The sequence below is a fragment of the Cyanistes caeruleus genome, chromosome 2 (genome assembly GCF_971803275.1).
Source record: "Cyanistes caeruleus chromosome 2, bCyaCae1.hap1.1, whole genome shotgun sequence".
In the NCBI taxonomy this organism is placed as follows: domain Eukaryota; kingdom Metazoa; phylum Chordata; class Aves; order Passeriformes; family Paridae; genus Cyanistes; species Cyanistes caeruleus.
The window spans coordinates 62,155,141-62,175,674 of record NC_141702.1 but is presented as its reverse complement, the minus strand read 5'-3'; the positions used below and the strand labels follow the sequence as shown (position 1 = coordinate 62,175,674).

The 20,534-nt window shown below is 39.6% G+C and overlaps 1 protein-coding gene across 1 annotated transcript; it reads right to left on the bottom strand.

Annotated features, from left to right (window-relative positions):
* Nucleotides 1-612: 612 nt before the first annotated feature.
* Nucleotides 613-19,828, bottom strand: NMBR (neuromedin B receptor). Its single transcript, XM_023923483.2, has 3 exons — nucleotides 18,732-19,828; nucleotides 4,194-4,542; nucleotides 613-1,844 (listed from the first exon to the last, which is right to left on the bottom strand). The coding sequence occupies exons 1-3, from the start codon at nucleotides 19,145-19,147 to the stop codon at nucleotides 1,443-1,445; spliced, it is 1,167 nt and encodes a 388-aa protein (XP_023779251.2). The 5' UTR covers nucleotides 19,148-19,828; the 3' UTR covers nucleotides 613-1,442.
* Nucleotides 19,829-20,534: the final 706 nt, after the last annotated feature.

The following is a 20,534-nucleotide window of genomic DNA, read 5'->3' as shown; positions in this document are numbered from 1 at the left end:
TTGCAAAATCCAGTCTAAATTTCTAGTGTACTCTCTAGTATTCACCTTAGAGAACTCACTGCAGAAGTACAGGATACAGTGTTGTGACAGAGACAGATCTGTGCTGGAGCAGTTCCATCCAACTGTAAAGAAAAACATACCTAAAATTACATTTGGCTCATGAACTGGCCATAAAAAACTACTTCCACTGTGGGAAACAGTAAAAGTAAGAAGACTTTCATAAGCTGTGAAAACAGGCCTCGGAAAAGAAAAAGCAGAGAGCTTAGAGCTAGCTGCAGCTGCAAAGCCTGAAAGTAAAGAAGACAAAATAATACAATATGCAAGGACATGAAACAATAGTTGAGTTTTTAAGCTTGGCTAAGATAGACCATAAGGCTGCAGAAAAATATGCTTACCAAGATAGTAGAAGGTTTTAAGCTTAATAACAGAGTATTGTGTATTGTTATTGTGTATTCTATTGTTAATAGAAAATAAACAAGCAAGCATTGTTTGAAGAAGGTTTACGTGTGCTTTTAGTGATTGGATAGAACAATTGTCTGTAAGCTTTAGCAATATGCTATTGGCTGAAAAACTTTTAAAATGTTCTGTAACAGAGATCTCTGGCTGCTCGTGCAGAAGTGAGCTTGTGCCATCTCCTGTGACTGTAACTGAGACTGGTGTCCAAAATAAAAGCTCGTGACACATCACCCGGGGGTCCCGTCCCATTTGTGAAAAATTAACCTCCAATATTCCACAAGGTGCCTTTGTCTGCTATTACTGCTCCTTCTAAGAAAGACACTGTGAGCATCTTCTCTCTGGAGCTCAGACACAAAAGCTAACCTCTCACCTGGCTTGGGAATGATTATTTGTCAGATTCTATGCCATTGTGTAAGGGGGGATAGAGCTCTGACACCCCCCCTTCAAACTTTTATATGAGCAGCCTTGTATAAGTAGCAGCAATAAGCTTCAGTCAGACTACCTGTGCTGACATGAGAGCTGATTATAGAAAAAATAAATTAAAAATAAAAGTTTAATTGAATCCAAAATGTCTAACAGTCTTAATCAGCAAAGCTAGCACACACCACAGAGCTAAAATCATGCACAATCTATTAAAGCAAAACATAAGCCTGGATCAATATTCAGTTAAAAATACATATTTTCAGATCAGAAAATCTATATTTTTTAAAGCAATGTTTTATCAGATACACTGCTTTCCTTTATGTTAAACATGTATCAGCATCTCCTTTAAAGTACAATATGATGCCAGTCAGTTTTGTTTTTTCAGTAAAACACACTCTTCACTTCTATCTAAGAGTCAGACAGTGTGAAGTAACCTCAGATTGGCCAGAATTTAACAGATCCTCTCTTCTGAGGACTGTCTAAGAATGAGAGCCAAAAGTGAGTTACAAGCTGCAAAGGAAAAGTTCAGATTTGTTTCACAGTCAAAAATCACACTCATGATATCATAATGACATTTCTTGTTTCAAGTGGTGCCCATTCAGTTGTGTCATGGTAGTTACTGTGTTCCTGGTATTACTTTTCAGGGAAGTCATTTGAATGGCAGAAGTGTTGCACAAGTAGCTGGCAGATCTCTCTTTCTGAGCTTTCTTCCTGCAGCGAAGCTGGTTGTTGAAATGTCTTCTAAAACTCTCACTGAGAAAATACAGTGCAAATGGGTTGACACAAGAGTTGCAGAAGCTTAGCACTCGGGCCACTAAGGTAACAACCATATGTCCCATCGATGGATCAATCTTATTGTAATGAAAAGATCTGTACATGTATAGCACGTGGTTAGGAAACCAGCAGATAGCAAAGAAGCCAACAAAAACTAAAACAATTTTTGCCAGACGCTTCCGAGTTTCCATCTAAAAAGATGAAGAGAACTCAAATGAACAACAACAAATAGAACAACCCCACATAACAGATTTAATTAAAATATGTAGCATTTTGCTTTATATTAGCTTCAACAATTGTCATGAGTAAGGCCAGCAAAAATGCTTCCTTTAAGACCTGAATTACTTTTGCCATCTCATTTACTTTCCTTTTCCTCTTGCATTTTTCTTTCAGTGAACTTTCTTAGCTGTTTGCAGTTTACAGAAGGTTGCTCTCTCTATATGATACACACAGCAAGAGTGATTCATGGCCCAAGGAAACACTGGTTTGTAGCCTGTAAACACGCACCAAAGGATGTCATGAAATGTAACCTCTTCTGACAAGATCTCAGTGCTTGGCTCAAAACTTAAGTTTTAAGCCCTTAGTCAAAAAGCTATTTGGAAACTGTTGGCTTCAAAATCTAGAGATATAATGAGATAGACATTACTAGGGTTAGCTATACAGTGGTACTTCTATCCCGTTGTTCTTCACTGAGGGTCTCAGCTTGCACCTTTCTCCTAGGGAAACCACCAAAATTACATTACATCATCTGAAGCATTTTAATTTCAGGCTGAGGTAAAAGGTTTCATTAATTGCAGTAACATCACAAAATGTGCCTTAATTGCAGTGCTAATGTATAACAGATTGCATTGTAGATACTGAGAGTGGCTGAAAAGATGGCAGGATACGAGCCTACACAGCTCCCTCTGACAGAGGGAGATAAACTGGTCAGGCAGAAGGCACCAAAGAGGTAGGCAAAAAGTGTCCCCATATTCCTACTAAAGGATTTATTATGTATATCAGGCATGAAAGTTTTGCACAGCAAGGAAAGTTTTCTACTCTGCTCAATTTTCTGGGGAAAAAAAAACCCAACCAAAAATCAAGTGAATTTATTCTAACAGTTTTTCAAAATCTGTGAAATTAATCTTTAAATAGTTTTCTTGGGTCTATCTAAACAAAAAACAGTGGGGAATCAAAAAAAGATGGGAAAACTCTAACATTCAAATTTTGTAGCATTTGCACTCAGACAGATTGCAAGAGCAGACTAAAAGGTACAGAAGTATAATGTGAATATTACACTTGGCCTAAAGAAACATGAGCTGATAGCAATAGTCTGAATTTATTTCCCCTTGCTGGGAGATATGTAAGTACACCAGAATTTTCTATCCTTCTGAGCCTCATAGATTAACAAAGAGAAAAAAAAAAACTAAGTAGAATGAAAAAATGTGTTCTTACTTTAAAAATACGTATGAGTTCAGAAATGTGGTATAAATTAAATATTGTTTCCATCCAGAGGGTTCAGCCAAAAGGCCCTCTATATTTCACAGGAAAATAAAATAATACATGAAGTGCTAATAGGTATGCACTTTTGACAAGAAACAGACTAGAGTAGAAATGAAATGCTGCTCAAAAAGGATGTAAAGGAACGTAGACTTTCTAAAGGAATGTGTACATGTGAAGAGATTTCTGTGAGTAGGAAAGTAGTTTTCTAAATTACTGGCAGAGAAAATAATTCAAAACTGTTTAAATGGGTGTATTTTTCTCTGTCAATACTAATGCTTTTTTGTAAACTAGCTGAGGCACTTTCACTGCAAAAGCTGTTGTTTGTACATATGTGTGTTCATGCTGATGTTACTATCTTATTGCTTCCTCTGACTTCCAAGAAAGATTGGCTTTGTCCAGCATTTTAAAATGTTTTGTCTCAAAGATATACAGAATCTATACCAAGAATTTTATAGCATCTCTTTACAGAAAGGATATTAGAAAAGTGCCTGTTCAGTATTGTAATCTTAGAAAGTAACAAAAAAATCAGCTACTGCTCTGTGTTCACATTTTCAGCACTCCATCTGAGAAGAACCTTAAATCCCCTAAGTAAAGTTTTCCTTGCCTGTGTCAGTTTTCTCATTTCCAAACACAAATAAAAAGGGACGATTCTCAAAGCATTAATGTAAGATTTCTTTCCTGAAATGACTGCCTATAGAGACAGGTGAAGCCACCATCATTAACTACAAAAACATCATTCCTCAGTAAGAATATAAGTAATGGGTACAGTAACAGCACATACAAACTTATATACCTATCTCATTTGCTGTTATGAATGTGCATTCATGGGAGTGAATTTATAATTTTCCTTGTTCATATTCATTTGCATACTGGGCTTAATATTGAGAAATTGTGAAAATAAGTAAAATTTTGAGATAATCCTTGGTTTATTTCATGCGGAAACTGAACTAATTCTCTGCAAAATCCAACAAGTTGGATGTTATAATCCCTTGACTTTCATTTATAAGTGTATACAGCACACAAATCTTTTACCAGGATGTAAAAAGCAATTTGCTTACCTGTCTTTTGGAATGCTCACTGTGTTCCCCAGGGATGTTGTGAGCACTTTTTATTAAGCTCTTTGCAATATGATAGTAGTAGATACTGATAATTACAAGAGGGAAAAGGAAATACACAAGGAAAAGCAGCACAGAATGGATCTTTGGGTGCACGTCATCTGTCATGGGGTATGGTATGCAGGCTGTGAAAGTGGCATTATCTGTGTCATTGATGTGAGCCAGTTCAGAGAACACTGCTTCAGGAACTGCTAGGAGCATGGAGATTACCCAGATGGCAGTGGCTTTAAGACAAGTCCACAGCACTGCACTGGAGGTCTGGATGTCCATGGGATTTACAATTGCTTTGTACCTGAAATTGAGCAAAATGCAGATGCAGATTAAAAGGTACTCAAATTCATCATGCAATACACAAGCTTACTTCATATCTTTGATTAAAATAATGTCATGAGGTGTTTTGGTTTTTTTTCTTATTTGAAATGCCAAGGGGATTGTAATGTTTCTTTAACTTGCCTTCTCTAAATCTCTACCTTTTTTTGTATACACTCATCAGAGGAGGAGCCCTGGATACAACCCGTGACTGTAGGTGCCCATTCTGTGCCATTGTGGTGCAAGTGAAGAATCAGCCATGGCTCTACCCTCTGCTTTTCCAAATATCCCCAGAAAATCTGCAAATGTCCATACTCCATATCCAAAATCCATACTCCGTGTGTACCAGAACATGCACGCTTAGTGTTTCCTTCCTTCTTTCCTCAGCTCCTGAAGCCCAGGGCTCTCTCTTGCTGCCACCACAACTTCCCCACTCTAGGAAATCCCAGTCCCCCTCAGAGGAATATATGCATCTTCATCAAGTCAGGCATATATGACTCCCAACGGCTTGTGCAGAAAGTATTAAACTCTTACATAAAGTAAACATTTCCACATCAATAGCTGGAAGCTGCTGCTCTACACTGCATTTTGGAAAACTGTCTCATAATGTATGATTGCATATAAACCTTTGTGGAACTGATAATTTCATAGCCCATGCAATGGAAACAGGAAGATTTGCAGAGAAGGGAAATATCACTCTAGACCAAAGTAAAATAAATGAACTGAAGTAGACTTTGGTCAGGAATTCTTTTATTAAATAAAATCATTACAGGAGGTGATACAAAGTTAAAATTTCCACAAGAAAATTTATATGTTATAAGGACAAATATAATTTGAGAAAAATATTTCGAGGATACCTTAAAGTCCCAGTTAGACTTTTAATTTATTTTATTTTTTTTAAAATGTAAGTAAATTATGCTTTATTGTTTTTATTAAAAACTAAACCTTAAACAAAGGTTAAGCAAAACATTTTGTCTAAGCTGTGGAAGTATGGAAACTCATGGGATTACTTTTAACTCCATTAAATTTTTTGTTTCTACTTTCCATTTGATTTGGGATGGCTGTGATTTTTTCTGAAAGAGCAGAAGTTTTGAGAAATGGAAAAAATTATTCTTCTTTAATATTTAAAGAAAAGTTTAACAGGATAAGGGGAATCAGGAGAGATTCAGACTCCAGGAACATAACTTTGTTCACACTTTGTTCATCCTCACGTGTTTGTAGTCCGTGGAGAAGCACTTTCAAAGAGTGATTCAGATTTTAGGTTTATTAAATCACCCTCTAGAGTGCTTGTGTTGTTCTCTGTTCTTAATCTAAACACAATGAGTTTAGATTAAGGAGAACAGTAAGTTAGATGCCTCTACTTTGTGATAAAATTCCATATCCATGCACGTAGATAGATAAACATCCGTAAAGATTATACGTATAAATATGTACAGGTATGAGCAAGTGTCTAAATACTTACCAAGGATTAGTTTATACCCAGATATAATGTGGTTGCTGAAGGGAATGCTGATAAATGGAGCTGTGGTCCCAAATGCCCCTTAGGGCTAATTTGCAGGTCCTGACAGGTAGTTCATAGTCCCTCAACACCTTGAGCAGATCTATGCCATGAAAACGTCTGGAGCAGGGATACTGCCATGGTACCCAAGGAAACCTTTACTTCAGAGAATATGCGAGTCAAAATGTGCCTTAGGGTCCTCTTTCTCAGGTTTGTGATAAATTTTTTGATCATTAAATAATTAAAAATAATGGCTGTTAATGTTCATGTCCTCTCTAAATTCAGAGAGAGAATTTTCACTCTATTTTCACCCCTATCATGGAGTAGACAAAACTCAGCAAACTGTCTTTGTTGTTTTCCATTTTTGCTATCACACAGTGAGAAACTCCCTGGACACCAAGGTGTAAAGAAAGCCTTTGTACTGCCATAGGAAGGACCGGGATTTCGGCACAAAACATGGATACTCCCCAGCACAAACTGTGACCTTAATATTCAATAATTGTTTTCTATTGCTGTCTGCATTTATTTCATTACATAAAGACATATTTTTGAGGTGATGTCAAGTCCTTACATCTGCTAATTTTTTAAAAAGTCTGCATTCTTAGGAAAAACCTGGCTTGGGGATTTTGGGGTAGGGGGAGGACATTGGATAAAAATAATATTTTGTAGTACAGATTTTTTCATCTCCTTTTCCATTTCTTTGCTTCTAAATATTTTGACCACAGTCCTATCACCCAAGTAAATGACCATGTCATAAATAATTGTTTTAGAAGCAAATTTGCCTAAGTAATCTAAATGGAAGACTTTTTCAGAAGTCTTTACCTTAGCAGAAGATGACACATATATTTGTCCTTTGGCATATCTTGCTGTTTCAGTAAATAGTATGCTTTTCCCTGAGCCATAACTTTCTCCAAGTGGAAAGACATTGGAGCAGAGTGCACTTTTTCACGAAACAGCTGAGTTTAGTGCAAAAAAAAACCCCTCCTTTTATTCTACTCACTGCTTTACTGACTATAGGGTGGCACTCTTCCTGGGACTCAGCCCTTCACAGTACTCAGTGGCAACGGGAAGAAAAATGCAGTGTGTTTTACAAAACCAGTCATCTTGTTACATCTTTAAAAAGCTATAAAGTGAAAAGAAACAGGTTACAGATAAAATTAAATGTAAACTGAGTGTAATGAGAAGTGCCCCCAAAGTGAAAACCCAACCTCTTTATTGAGGTATAAAGCCAGTGTAAGGCTGAAACATACCATCAGCCATTCAAATTACAAAAACCATATTTTCCATCAATAAAAACAATGTCAGTAAAGTAGATTAGCAGTGTAAATTAGTCAAAATAATAAGTAAATTCATCATTTCTTTTACTCCACAGATGAAAAAAGTGCAAATTATAGGTTACCATGAAGTTCAGGAAAAAATTATAAATATGCATTTGGTTTTAATTAAAAGCCTTTATGTAAACTCCATCTTCCTATATCCTCTATCATTATCACTGCTGACAAAGGGACCCCAACTTGGGAAACCCTTCCTGTCTTTGAAGCTGTAGTTTCTGCCAACAGACACAAGCCCAAACTTGCTCACTCTCCTTCAGCAGATGGGTTTTTATTTTTGTATAGTGTTTATTTCCATTTTAAAGCAATCTCCTCCCTTCTACACAATCCTAAAATAAATTCATGAAAAGAATATCCTTTTTCTCCAGAGGTATAATATTTTACTACCTTCTAAATTCCAATCTATTTTATCTGCTTCTCCTAACCTTTGTTTTCAAAGACTTTCTAAAAGTATTTCTCAGCTCCAAATTAGAATGGAAATCTCTACTCCTGTTTCTGCTGCATCCACAATGCTGTTTCCCTCCCACAGAATTGATTTTGAAACAAGGTGCTCCTTTACTACACCTACGCTGTCCTTCCTTTTCTTTCCTAGTTCTTTTTTTAGAGTACTTTTTGTGATGATCTTAAAAAAAACCTGAAAACCCCAAACCTTAGGCAGCCACTGGAAAGTAGCCTACCATTCTAACAAGATTAGCCTCAATATCTTCTTGCCCTTTTGATTCTGCGTGGTCTCTTGTCCTTTCTTAAAAGCCCTTCAGGTCAAGGATTTCCTTCTTGTTGCTGTTTATATAGTACCTACCACAAATAGGACCCTAATTTATCACCTAATTTCCTTCATGACATCACAATGAAAATAAATGTAATAATGAAGTGTCAGAAGCCAAGCAGAGATACAATTCAGGCAGGGAAGTTTCACAATACTTTACTTTTTCATTTTAATCCTGGAGCTAGAGGAGTTGGTATTTGTCTCATTATAAATAAGCTTTTTGAAGTGATGTTGCTGTGCCATTGTACTGCATTTCCTGCAAACTAGAGTAATTTATCAAAACCATTCATATGTTAGTCTTTTATTGTGTCCCTGCATGGTGCTTTCAAACACAAAAAATTTAACAACATAAAAGCTTATAAATATATCTGAAAAGGAAACCTGCTTGTATAATCAGTATTTGTTAAAAATACTCATATTATGTCCAATTGCAGTCCACTCAACTGCAGTAAAATTAAATTTTGGATGGGACCAAAGTCCTTTTCCTTGTTCAACTGGCCCAAATCCAGTTGAATCATTAAGAGGAGAAAAAATTTATCTAGCTGAAAACATTATGGGATCATTTTATCATTTGATCTGAGATTTGCATTGTTCTATTTTATTCTTATAAATCCTTGCAACGTAAAGTACATGTCTCTCTTTTTTTTCTTTTTTTTTTTTTTTTTTCAGGTAATACCAGTATTTTTATTCTGTGCTTATCTCTTGAGAGCAGAGAATTGCATTCACTCAGGAATGAGCATCTCTGATGTCTGGTAGTGAATAGAATGAACAGTGTTTGAAATGCAGACTAGAAGACCATGTGTAAACACACTTAAAGTCAATGTCAATGACATGTGTTCTGTGTTTCTCAGGGGGAAAATATTAAGATTTTCCTAAGTGGAAAAAGTTTTCCACTCTGTAAAAATACACTCTGTTGAGCCAAAAACTATCAATAATGCTTCAACACTTGATGATGATCTCTCCACCCTGAAAAGAATCAAACCAGAAGTTTCCCAGGATGGTGGAGTGGTTTTTTTCCTGCATGAAATGTATAACCTGTCCTGCCCCACCAGTGTTTCAGAGGAGACACTTTTCATTTTTTCTTCTCTTCCTACGTCTTGGTTGCCTCACATTAGCTAACTATGCTTATTGCAAGCTCAAGAAAATCATGCAATGCCCACTCATTGCCCACAATCTGGACTTTAAGTTCCACTTCTCTAAAGCCATTCATTTATGGGTGGAGAGGAGATCACCAAATCTAATAAAGATGCTAAATCTCTATGAGCAAATTAAACAGTACCATAATCTATTTTTAGGCTATGTGGAGGCCAAGTGGCATTGGCTGGACATCCATGACTGTTTAATTAATCTCTGTAATAGCCCAGTACAAAACCACCACATCCAAACAAATTAGCCAGTTTACTCTTCTATTGGTAATGGCCCCTGGGCTTGTGTTTAATCCTGAATCATGCCTTGAAATTGTTAAGAGAATCCTGATTGACCCAGGTCAAAACCACATCATGGACCTCTACAAAACCAGTGTGACAAGTGTCTGACTGTCAGTCCTCAGTCCCATGCTCTGGTACTGTTGAATATTGGTCTGTGCAAATAAATATGGGTAGATAGATATACACAGACAGATGTATGTGCATAGAAAAAAACACACACTTTCAGGTGCCTGAAGGTATCATCCAGAAGCCTCACAGAATGGCTGGCCCATCCTCACCCACTGTGCCCATTCTTTCTTGACTTTTAAAATAAGCAAGCAGTTGTATTTCCCCTGCTGTGTGTGCCAGGACCTCCCCGGATTGCACCTACTCTGTTTGCACCTAAGCTTCATTTACAGTCCTGAAACTAAGCACAGCCAAGTTGAGGAGTCAGACCTCAAAGTTATGTTTAAATAATTGCTGGGGCACACCAAAGTCATCAGCCTTCACAAAACTGCCCCAGCAAAGGCAACTCTGGTACGTGCATCTCCAGTAACAAAAAGGGGCCATTCATGCAGCCAGGGTGGCTGGGAGCCATTGCCCAGGCCTGCTACACAGTGGCTCAAAATTAACATTTCACCTCTGAGGAGAGAACTTTATTCTTAGCCCGTTGCATCACACAAACAACTGGATATACAATTTCCCTGGAGGAAGTTTAAGGAAGCTTAGCATGTGTATTCTCTTGGCTTCTATCACCTGTCTGGACTATTTATCTCATTCCAACATTAATTTGGAATTCTGGATTTTGGATTATGCTCAAGAGGGGTGGATAGGATGAAGGGAAAGCCAGTACCTAGGCTAGATATTAGGCCTGGCAATGTGCAGCCTGGACAAGCTTAGGTACTGTTTTGCTTTGTCCCCTAGTTCTCCGTTTTCCTTTTAAAAAAGCTTAGAAAACCACAATTAATCTCATTTAATTCTTTCAGGGTTTATAGGCTCAATCCTGAAGGGTCAAAGGACTTTAAGAAAAGATAAATCTATTTCTCCAATTGAGTTTGATCCAAATCACATCAATACCCCAACCTTTAGACTGATGAGACAGAATTGCATGCTTGTCTACATATTTACTATGTGCTTATTGCATGGCGCTCAGCAGAAATATCTATACATACTTGAATGGAAAATGTCTCATAAAATCATCACTGCTGGATCAGAAGGTCAATAAAAAGATCAATTACAGAAACTAGAGTGTCTGAAAGAAGAAATCCCAAGTGTAAAATATGCTTAGTGCCAGTTTGCCTTTATAAAATTTTTGCTGTCACAAAACAATTCCTCGCATTTCTTTGAAGAATTCAGTTATAATCTGGGCCATGGCAGATAACATACTGTTGTAGAGAACATCACATGGTCAGATGATTTCTAGAAATGTTACAAGCCAGGAAGAATTAAATAACCAAACTTGCATTCCGCAGCTGCAGGATCATGTCCAGAGAAGCTACAGTTACCAGTGAGTGGCGTGGGACATCAACGAGACGGGCTTTTGCTCATGAAACCATTTATTCAGCATGGGAACAAACTCAGATCCAGAACAGAGAGCCTCAAACAAAGGCAGGGTGACAGGTTTTGAGGGACAGAACCAGGGTGGAGTTCAGGGTCAGGGACCACTAGGAACACAGCAAGGGAGAAACCCCAGGGGCTCAACCCCAATCAGAACTCTGGGGCTGGCACCTCACGAGGGGCCTGGTGTGGGGTGACTCTTCCAGGGCTCACAGGGCCCAGCCCCTGAGACAGAGGGATGGACTCCACTCTTCCCAGGCTTTAAAGCCATGCCTCTCACTTTAACAATGCTTATCTGAAACTAAATCTTTGCCTCCTTGGGTGGGGGGCACCTCACACCAAATCTCTAGTAGTATATCTAGACTTAGACTTAGATTTTCCCATTTGGGAATCTAGACCCTAAATCTTTAATTTTAAAATTCAAAAATCATAAAATCCATTTCTTTGCTTTAGTATTATCATCTAAAAGCTCTACTCTGTCACTTTTAAACACATTTCCAGTTCAATTCTATTTGCAACTTCTGATCTGGGTCTGCCCTGAAATCAGCATAGATGGAAAATAAATAAATACACATCATGGTAAAAAAAAAGACTATAAAAACAATATAGAGTGAAAAGTAATATAACAATCTTTAGAATACATTTAATCAAACAAACTTGGAGCCAAAACACAAGCATGAAACCATTTTTTTAAAAATACTATGAAAAACAGTTGGAAAAAAATGAAACAATATTTGGGATAATCATGTGAAGTAAAAAACAAAATTATATGAGATATAATGACAGCATATCAGAATAACTCATTTCTCTCATGTTTGTACACACACCACAATTTTATTTTGATATATGCTCATACAAACCTGGAAATACACAAATCTACATGCAGCAGATGCAATTATGAAAGGCTTATGTGGACTGTTTGTCTCATGGTTATTTTCTCTGATATCTGAAAAGTTGTATCAGCTCCAAAATTAATGGACAAATCAATGGACACCAAAGTAAGTTTCCTCTTCTTTCTGCAAATTTAATGAACTTGTAAGAACTTACTTGCTATTTGTAATTACACTGTCAAATTACACTCAGCATGGATTTAGAACTTGTTTGTGGAACATGTTTAGACCTAGGGATCAAGACTGCATATACCTTGTTTCATTAATACATATAAAAAAATATAAAATAATTTAGCACCAGAAATACATAGTCTGGTTCTACAGCAGAACTCATATCATAAATACACAAGTTCTTCTGTAATTAAACAATTTAAAATGAAGATTCAATTAAATTATCCCTCTTCAGGAAGATATTGAAGAGTTCCATCACACTGCACACATATACAGAGATGTATTATTTCTTTTCTAACAAATTTATCATGTGAAATCTTTCCCCAGACAAAACACTGGTAGAGCATTTTTGGTCTTTGACAGCATTTCTGAGGGTCTGCTAAATGCAGACTTGAGAATTCCAACATTCCAGTTCTTATTAATCCATTGCAGTGTACTAGATAAGGGCATTATGCTGATGGGCAAACAAATTAAATGAATGAATGGTGATATACATGCTTGTTAAGAATTGGGCTGGATCTGCTGTTTAGCAGGTATTTTGCCTGTTACAGACACAGACTTTTACTGAATAGCTCAAGGAAGCAGGAAAGGAGAGGGATAGTTTTAAAGCCGTTTCTCCGTGTTTAGGTTGCAGCCTACAAAAGGCAATCAGACACCAACATTTGCAATAGTTAAAACAAAGTGGTTTCTGCCAGCACAACACAGGCACTGCATTGATCACTGACTGGGATAAACACCACAGCCATTTCTTACTTCTCCATCCTCAATCTCAGCTGTTTCTGTATGGGTTGGAGGGCACACAGAGGACACACACAAAGGCAGGAGTTTAACAGATGCGTATGTTTGTATGAAGTTTGAGAAACAGTTGCCTAACTTGGCAGGAAAATGGTTTTTGCTGAGAAATCATTTTCAGCTGTGCAAAAACAGTCACAAGGGGAACTTCTCCAACTGCTGATTTGAATTGCCTGGCTTGGACAATATTACCTTAGAAGAGTTAACTCCTGAATCTACTCCAGACAGAAAATTATTTCTACATTGCTGGGGAAGGGGTGGTTCTGCCATCTCTTTTTTTCTTTACATTTTACATCCTATTCCTTTTATCTACAGAAGATGGATATAAATCAATTGGAAAATTATTGAGTGGGGACAGGTGAGACAGGCTTCTTTGTTCAATTTGAAAAAGGTTTTCTAGTAAGCTTTATTTTGTGAATCATGTTTGCATATATGAACTAAAAGGCAAGTCAAAAAAGTGGCAGTCAAAGCTTGCCAAACCTCTCTTAAATTTCTTTTGCATTGTATGTTATTGCATAATTATAACCATACTGCTACAGCCTACAATGAAAGAAACATCTGGACCATCATTTATTTTAATGTACTTCAGTAATTCACTCATTCAATACATTTACCTCAAGTGTTAAGGTTCCTAAAATATGTACTTACAGAATCTCATTGTTCTACTTGGTCCATATATTTCTGTTTTCCCATCTCCTGTCTACAATGAAGGCATTGTTTTTCACTTACACAGATAATCTTCCATTTTACCTTTGATTATTTTTTCTTTATTCATTCATCTTTATTCATTGGTTAATTATAAGTAACTTTCAAAATGTCATTTAATACTGCTTTCCTCATAAGGACTCCTTAGTCCCTGACTATCAGCTATTAGAGCTGAAAAGGAAATCATGTCCACTGTCCTGCTTCACCTGCTCCACTACATGTAATAAGAAATGAGGATTTTATATTTTTTCAATCACTGCATTTCAGCCTAAATCAGCATCTGCCATAATAAAGAAGAACCTAAAAATAAATTCTGTGAAAGTTAAAAGGAAATTTTCATTAAGGTGATATTACTATTGAAAAATCCAAAGAAGTTACTAGGGCAGCTTTTCTTCTTCAGAAGAACTTTTCAGAACTTTTCACCTCAGAACATTTCCAAAGTTCCCCAAAAATAAAAAAAAAGGAGATAATAGAGCAGCAAACTGAGCCAAAACAGATTTTGCTATCAGATGTCATTAGAAGTCAGCAGAGTACAAACTTGCAAAAAATATTTTTTACTTTTTTTAAATATAGATTGCAGTCTTCCAATCTAACACAAATAAATAAAGAAATAAGATAGAAGGAACAAATAGTTCAGCTAAGAAAATCTATAGAATACATTTTAAGCATCTCAGGCACTATATTTAGCTATTTAAGTATGAATTTAAATTTTCAAACTGTTACCTGTTAATCAAGTATTTGTCTCATCAAAGGTGTCTTTATGTCACATTATTTAGGAAGATAACAAATACAATGCTATTCCATTTGTAGTAGGGTGAGTTCAGCTTTGCTGTCTCCATTAGAGTGCAGCAGAACTGCATTACAGCTAACACATTTAAATCTTTCATTAGCAACAAAATTCAGTGTAGGAAAAGAAACAGAATTAAATTTAATCCTATTTTTACAGATCACTTAAAAATGAGGGATAAATGACAGCTAAAGAGAAAAGGAAGGACTATGTTGGACAAATCTAAAGCTGTTTGAAGTGGCTGCTGTTTATTCCTCCAAAGGATATCCACTGCAGATGTCTTGGCATTTTGTGGGTACCACACAATACTGCAGTAAGGCCAGAGGCACCAAGACTTAATTGACTGTCCCCTGAGCTGTCCACACCAAGGCTAAAATGCTATCCAGACCTCTAACTCTGAAAAGCATTTTGGATACACCTTTCTATACCTTCCTGCTTATGTTCTTACTCTACCTAGATTCCTTCCCGTGCACAAAACAGCAATATCCCTCACCCTGAGAAAAAGAGGAGGAGTCCTATGGGCCCAGTTTGCCTACTGAGCTAAATGTATGTCCATCATGGACACAAATTGGAAAAACACTTTGTGCAGCAGTGAGCAAGTTCATTGGATGGTTCAAATCAGGTTCATCCCTGGCTTCTGCCCTTTTTGCAGTGAGGAGATGCTAGCACACAGCATTTTCTTCAGGTGTGCCATACTGCAGTCCCTCTGGCAAACAGATCTCACTTCTTTATTCTTATCCTCCTTATCAAAGACCACACCAAGTCCTGAGACTTTCTCATCAACATCCATCAGCCCTTGCCAAAACTGCAGCCCATGGACCCTGAAGAAACAAGCTTATCCACGCCCCATTTTTCAGTTCTTGTCCTACCACATCTTTAGGAAGTGCATTCCTAGCCACTGTGCACCAGCTCTGGGCACTTTCAGGGTATGCTGAGTGCTATTGGGAGTGTTCTGTCTAACACTCCCCTTAGTTCCCCTCTTTTTTTTTTGTCTACATATTTGTCTTTCAGCCCTCTTCCTTTTCCTTATTTGTCATCCACTCTATTAAGTTTTCTCTATTAACCACCCTCTCTTTTTGCTTTGGTTTTATAAACAAGAGATATATAATAATAAGGTTTGTAGAGGTGGTCTGGTTTTTCCACAATAGAGAAAACCCAGTGGCCACGAGGGGCAGGGTTGCTGTCCCTACGTATCTCCTGGCTCAGCAGCACAGCTCCTGTGCTGCCTTCTCTGTCCCATAGGAAGGGCAGTTTTCATCCTGCTCTGACACCGAAACCCTGCACCACCACTGCATCATCTCTGCTGCCAGCATCCCCACCTTCACCACTGACCTCCCTCTCCTCTCTGCCCCAATAAGTGTGGGGCTGCAGCAGGGCACCACTCCCCACTCCAGGCAGCCAGACCTCCAGGAGCTCAGGGCTGGGAAGAGCCAGCTGCTGCTCCTGTGATGGGGATGGGCAGCCTCAGGCAGATATGATGCTAAATTCCACCTGCATGGAAGGGAAATCTGAAAAGTATTGTTAAAAATGGCATATTACATTTGTATACACACACAAAAACCCCTAAATTAAAACTCAATCTCAATACAAGATAATGAAGTTTGCAAATAAAAGGTGCATGTTTGTCACACTGAAAGCATTACTGATGCTGAGAAGGACTTCTGTGACAAAAAAAAAAATCTATATGAAATAAAGCAACTTTAGAAAAAAAATATATATGTAATTACATACCACTACTTTTACTAAAGTAGTAGTACTTTTAATTGTACTGAAAGTACTATTTCTTCTTTCACTTTGCTGGCAACAGTCACTCAGAGTTTGTAACTTCTGCAGCTACTTCTGTTAAATGTATCACATACTCAGAAATTGTCATGCAGAATTTCCACATAAACAATAAGTGTTAATTAGACTGTGGAACCCAAGACAACCTCCCTTATCCTAATTTTCACAAGCATGCTCTAAAGAATCCTAGGTATTCCTAAATCTGTTATTTAGTGTAATCAGTGTCTGCCATTCTATACCGTCTCATGCCTACAAGGAGCAAACAGCAGGAAGGGTTTTGTTATCCTATATTAAGCTGTACTTTGAACATTTTCTGTGAGAGAAGGGGCCACTATGAAGACAGACCAAATAGGCACTGGATTGTAATGGAGCCCTCTTGGTGACATCACTGCTTACAAACTGCCACCATCCTACCCTAAATTCACTCACCTGGAGAAAACACTGCCCCCAGCCAGGCCTCACCTCCTCAGCACGTCTTGGGTGCAGGATGCTGCCAGCACCTCTGATCTGCCAGCATAACCACCCACAACTGATCTAGTGGTGACACACATTAGAATCCAGCTACAGATCAGTGTCACAGAAACCCCTCCACACCAGTGCTTCCCCTCTAGCTCAACACTGGTGTTGTACAAATCCATAGATTTGACTCCAACCCAGACACCACTGAAAGGTCAGCCGGCTTCACTCAGCAGTCTCCTGGGTCCTAAAAGACTGGTCTCTGAAGTCTTCTGACTGGAAAATAAAAGTTGTTCGGTTCTCAGTAACCTAAAATAAAACTACAAAGGTTAAAGAAACATTATAAATTCCTACTATAACAATTTCTGACACTGGCATATACTGTGGAGTCCAAAATGCTGAAGAAATATGTTCATTATGAGCTTGTTTGGTCTCAGCACACAAACTGTAACCAATTTTTAGCATATGCAATTCTACATGCATTAAGCATAAACAGTCAGTATTATAAATTCTTGACTCTTTACTGATATAAAAAAGTTATAAAATTATCTGGAAAATGAAACAATGAATGCTCCAAAGCTATATAAAAACCAAATTAATGAATCCTTAAACATTAAATCACCAGCATTCCCTCACATTACATTTCTCTAGAGACGTGATCTCCACTAACTTCTTCCCTTTTCAAATAAGATATATACCACAAGATATTAAGGAGTGGAAATAAAGCACAAAGAGAACTGTAGGTTTTCCTTGGATTTGTAAGGACAGATTTTGAAACACTATTTGACTGAGGTAATCAGAGTTACAGGTGCTCACTTTAAGGTATGTTTTGCAAACTCTTCTTCAAAACCATAATCCATTTTCATCAGTTGCAGACTTTATAGACAAATATGTTATGTCCTGATTCAAACAGAATTTAAATTAATGTTCACTGAAGGCTACCCTCAAGTGAAATCAAACAATTGACTGAATTAGTTAAAAAAAAAAGAAAAAAAAATAGTTATAGTCTATTAAAGAAAATAAAGGATTAAAAGAAACATTACTCTAAGTAGGAAAATGTATTTCTAAACTCAACTCTTCACATCATGCACCAGTATAATGCAGTGGCTCAGTTCAAAATGCAACAAGAGAAAATGGGAGAATTCCTACGGAGAAAGAATTAAACATTTTCATTTCTGGCCAAAAAAAATTGATTAGATATAAAAATAAAGATCATTTCATATAATTTAAGTTTTCAATTACACTGCAAAATTTTTTCTTTTGAGCCTGAAGCACAGTCTTATAACCACTCAGTTGTTATAAATTCCTTAAGTACCCATTCACAGTAATTGGAAGGAAAAGCTGGGGATCCAGCTCCTTCTTTCTTCCTAATTTGACAAGTACTGGAGATAAAAGTGTTACTTTCTAGTTTGTTTGGAGGTATTTTCTTTTTTTTTTTTTCCTTTCTTTTCTAAAAGTTCAGAAGACAATAAGAATAGTTTGAACTAGAGTTTAAGACTGACAATTAAAACAGAGCAATTTGGTGTCCCTGAATTCCCAGAAGCTAAACTAGTTCTGGCAGTCACCTCTAGTAACCTGCTCTTCTCCTAAGGCACAGACACACATACATGCACACATGCCTAAACCTTCTGAGCAGAAAGAAATAAATTGATTAAAAATACATCTGTGCCTAACTTGGTTTAAGTCGCTCATTGCCTGTTGACACAACACTGTGACTTGGCAATGGTCATATCTAAAACTCTATTGAATAAAATTCCAATATATGGACTGTTACACCATCCCAGGGGTGCAGAAGACAGGGCTGCTGACATCCTGGAAGCTGGGGGCCAGGCACAGCTGTTTCCAGATACCCTTTAACTTCAATAAGTACCACTTGCCATCAGCCAGTGAGGGAAGAAGAAGCCTGGGCATCTCGCAGGTTGGAATGAAGGGATTACAGAGCAGGGACGCCTTATCTAGAGAGATGCTTTACCTTTCATCCAGCCTTAGCCCAAGTTGCAGAGAGCTGAAGTGGCAGCCCAGCTTTCCTACCTGTCAGCACTGAGGGCAGTGAGGGTGAAGACAGAGACACCGACGGAGGTCAGCTGGATGACAGGGATGAGCTTGCAGCCAACTTCCCCAAAGAGCCACTCTTCAGAGAAATACCGGGAGGCATCCACGGGCACACAGGTCACTAGCAGGAGCAGATCACCAGCGGCGAGGCTGGAGATGAAGATGTTTGGCACACTTCTCATGGCACTGTTGGAAATGAAGATCTTCATGAGGGTGACGTTGCCCAGCAAGCCGACAGTGATGATCAGCAGGTAAAGTGAAGGGATCACACAGCGGATGATGAACACGGCCGTGCCTCTCCCCGCGGCCAGCAGGGCTGTGTCGGGCACCGGGTGGGCACTCCCATTCTCCCCCAGGGGAATTGCTGGGAGCTCGGGCGGGGGCTCTGGCTCCATTCTCCAGCTTCGCGTGGACTGACGGTCTCAAGTGCAAAGTGCAGTGGGAGCCACAGCAAAGCTTCACCTCTCTGCAAGTCAATCAACTTTCCCCCGCTTCTCTACTGCCCTTCTTCGCTGAGTTTTCCCCCTTAAGAAATGCAGAGGAATGTCAGCCGGCGCAGCTGCCGGGGAGGGAAATAGAAGCTCCCGTGCGCTGCCGCTCGGCTCTTCGGACAATCCTCTCTCTCCCTGCGGGCGGGAGATCCTGGGCCCGGGGGCAGAGAACGCCGTCGGGACAGCGGACACCTGCCCGGGTCCCCGGGAGCTCCCTGGGCTCGCCGCTCCTGCCGTGCCCAAGGCGCGGTCCGGTCCGGTCCGGTCCGGCCGCTCTCCGCGCCCGCGGAGCCGCCTGCGCTGTCCAGCGGCGCCGCTGCTGCCCGAGCTGCTCGGTTCTGCTCGGTACTGCCGGTGCTGCTCGGTGCTGCTCGGTACTGCCGGTGCTGCTCGGTTCTGCTCGGTACTGCCGGTGCTGCTCGGTACTGCCCGGTGCTGCTCGGTACTGCCGGCGCTGCCCGGTACTGCCCGGTACTGCTCGGTACTGCCGGCGCTGCCCGGTACTGCTGGTTCTGCCCGGTACTGCCGGCGCTGCCCGGTACTGCCGGTGCTGCCAGGACCGCGGGGGTGGGACAGAACGAGCCCGCTCCTCGCTCGGCAGCACCGGCTTATACCTGGTACCGGGAGGGGCCGCCCAGCCCCGCCGCCCCTCCTGCGAGCGCCTGTGCCCTCGCCCCAGCCCCGCGCCGCCCAGGAGGATCTTGCGGTGAAGGGAGAGGCGGGTCCCGGAGCGTCCCGCGGGGTGCCAGCCCCGAGCGCCGTGGGGAGGGGGAGCGGACAGGGAAGGCTCCAGCCCCGCCGCTGCCCACCGCAAAGCAGCCCCTGCCAGGCTCTGCTGTCCGACACGTCGGACAGAACGGGGATCGCCTCCGGAAACTCGTCTTTCAGAATCTCACTCAGGTGAAAGCACGGTGCTTTGAAACGCAGGGTGGCAGGGAGCGAGGGGCCTGAGAATGAAGAGATTTTATTCCTGACATCCTCCTGTGGGTTCTGCATAGATCCTACTGAAAGACATCAACTGTGTTTAAAGTTTTAAGGGTTGATTTGTGAAGCTGCATTTCACAGTGGTCTCGACTGTGGAAAGGGGTACAGGTGATGTGCTTTATCCATGACTTACTCTGCAAATGGAATAACACAGTGGAGAATGAATTTTGTTTGCCTCTTTGAAGAGTAGAATTTGTCCCTGATGTTTCTTGCTTTTCAGTGAGGTAATGTCTTTTACTTCTGAGTGTCTGCACATGTATAGGCTTTCCAAACAGCTCCATCTGCTTCCAGCAGAAGCCATGAATGT

Bases quoted from the DNA above. Each gene is read 5' to 3' on its own strand.
- NMBR (XM_023923483.2), bottom strand. From the start codon at position 19,147: ATGGAGCCAGAGCCCCCGCCCGAGCTCCCAGCAATTCCCCTGGGGGAG. The intron at 4,543-18,731 runs GTAGGAAAGCTG...GCTCAATTTCAG, and splicing joins ACTGCCCTCAGTGCTGACAG to GTACAAAGCAATTGTAAATC. The intron at 1,845-4,193 runs GTAAGCAAATTG...TCATCTTTTTAG, and splicing joins GTGAGCATTCCAAAAGACAG to ATGGAAACTCGGAAGCGTCT.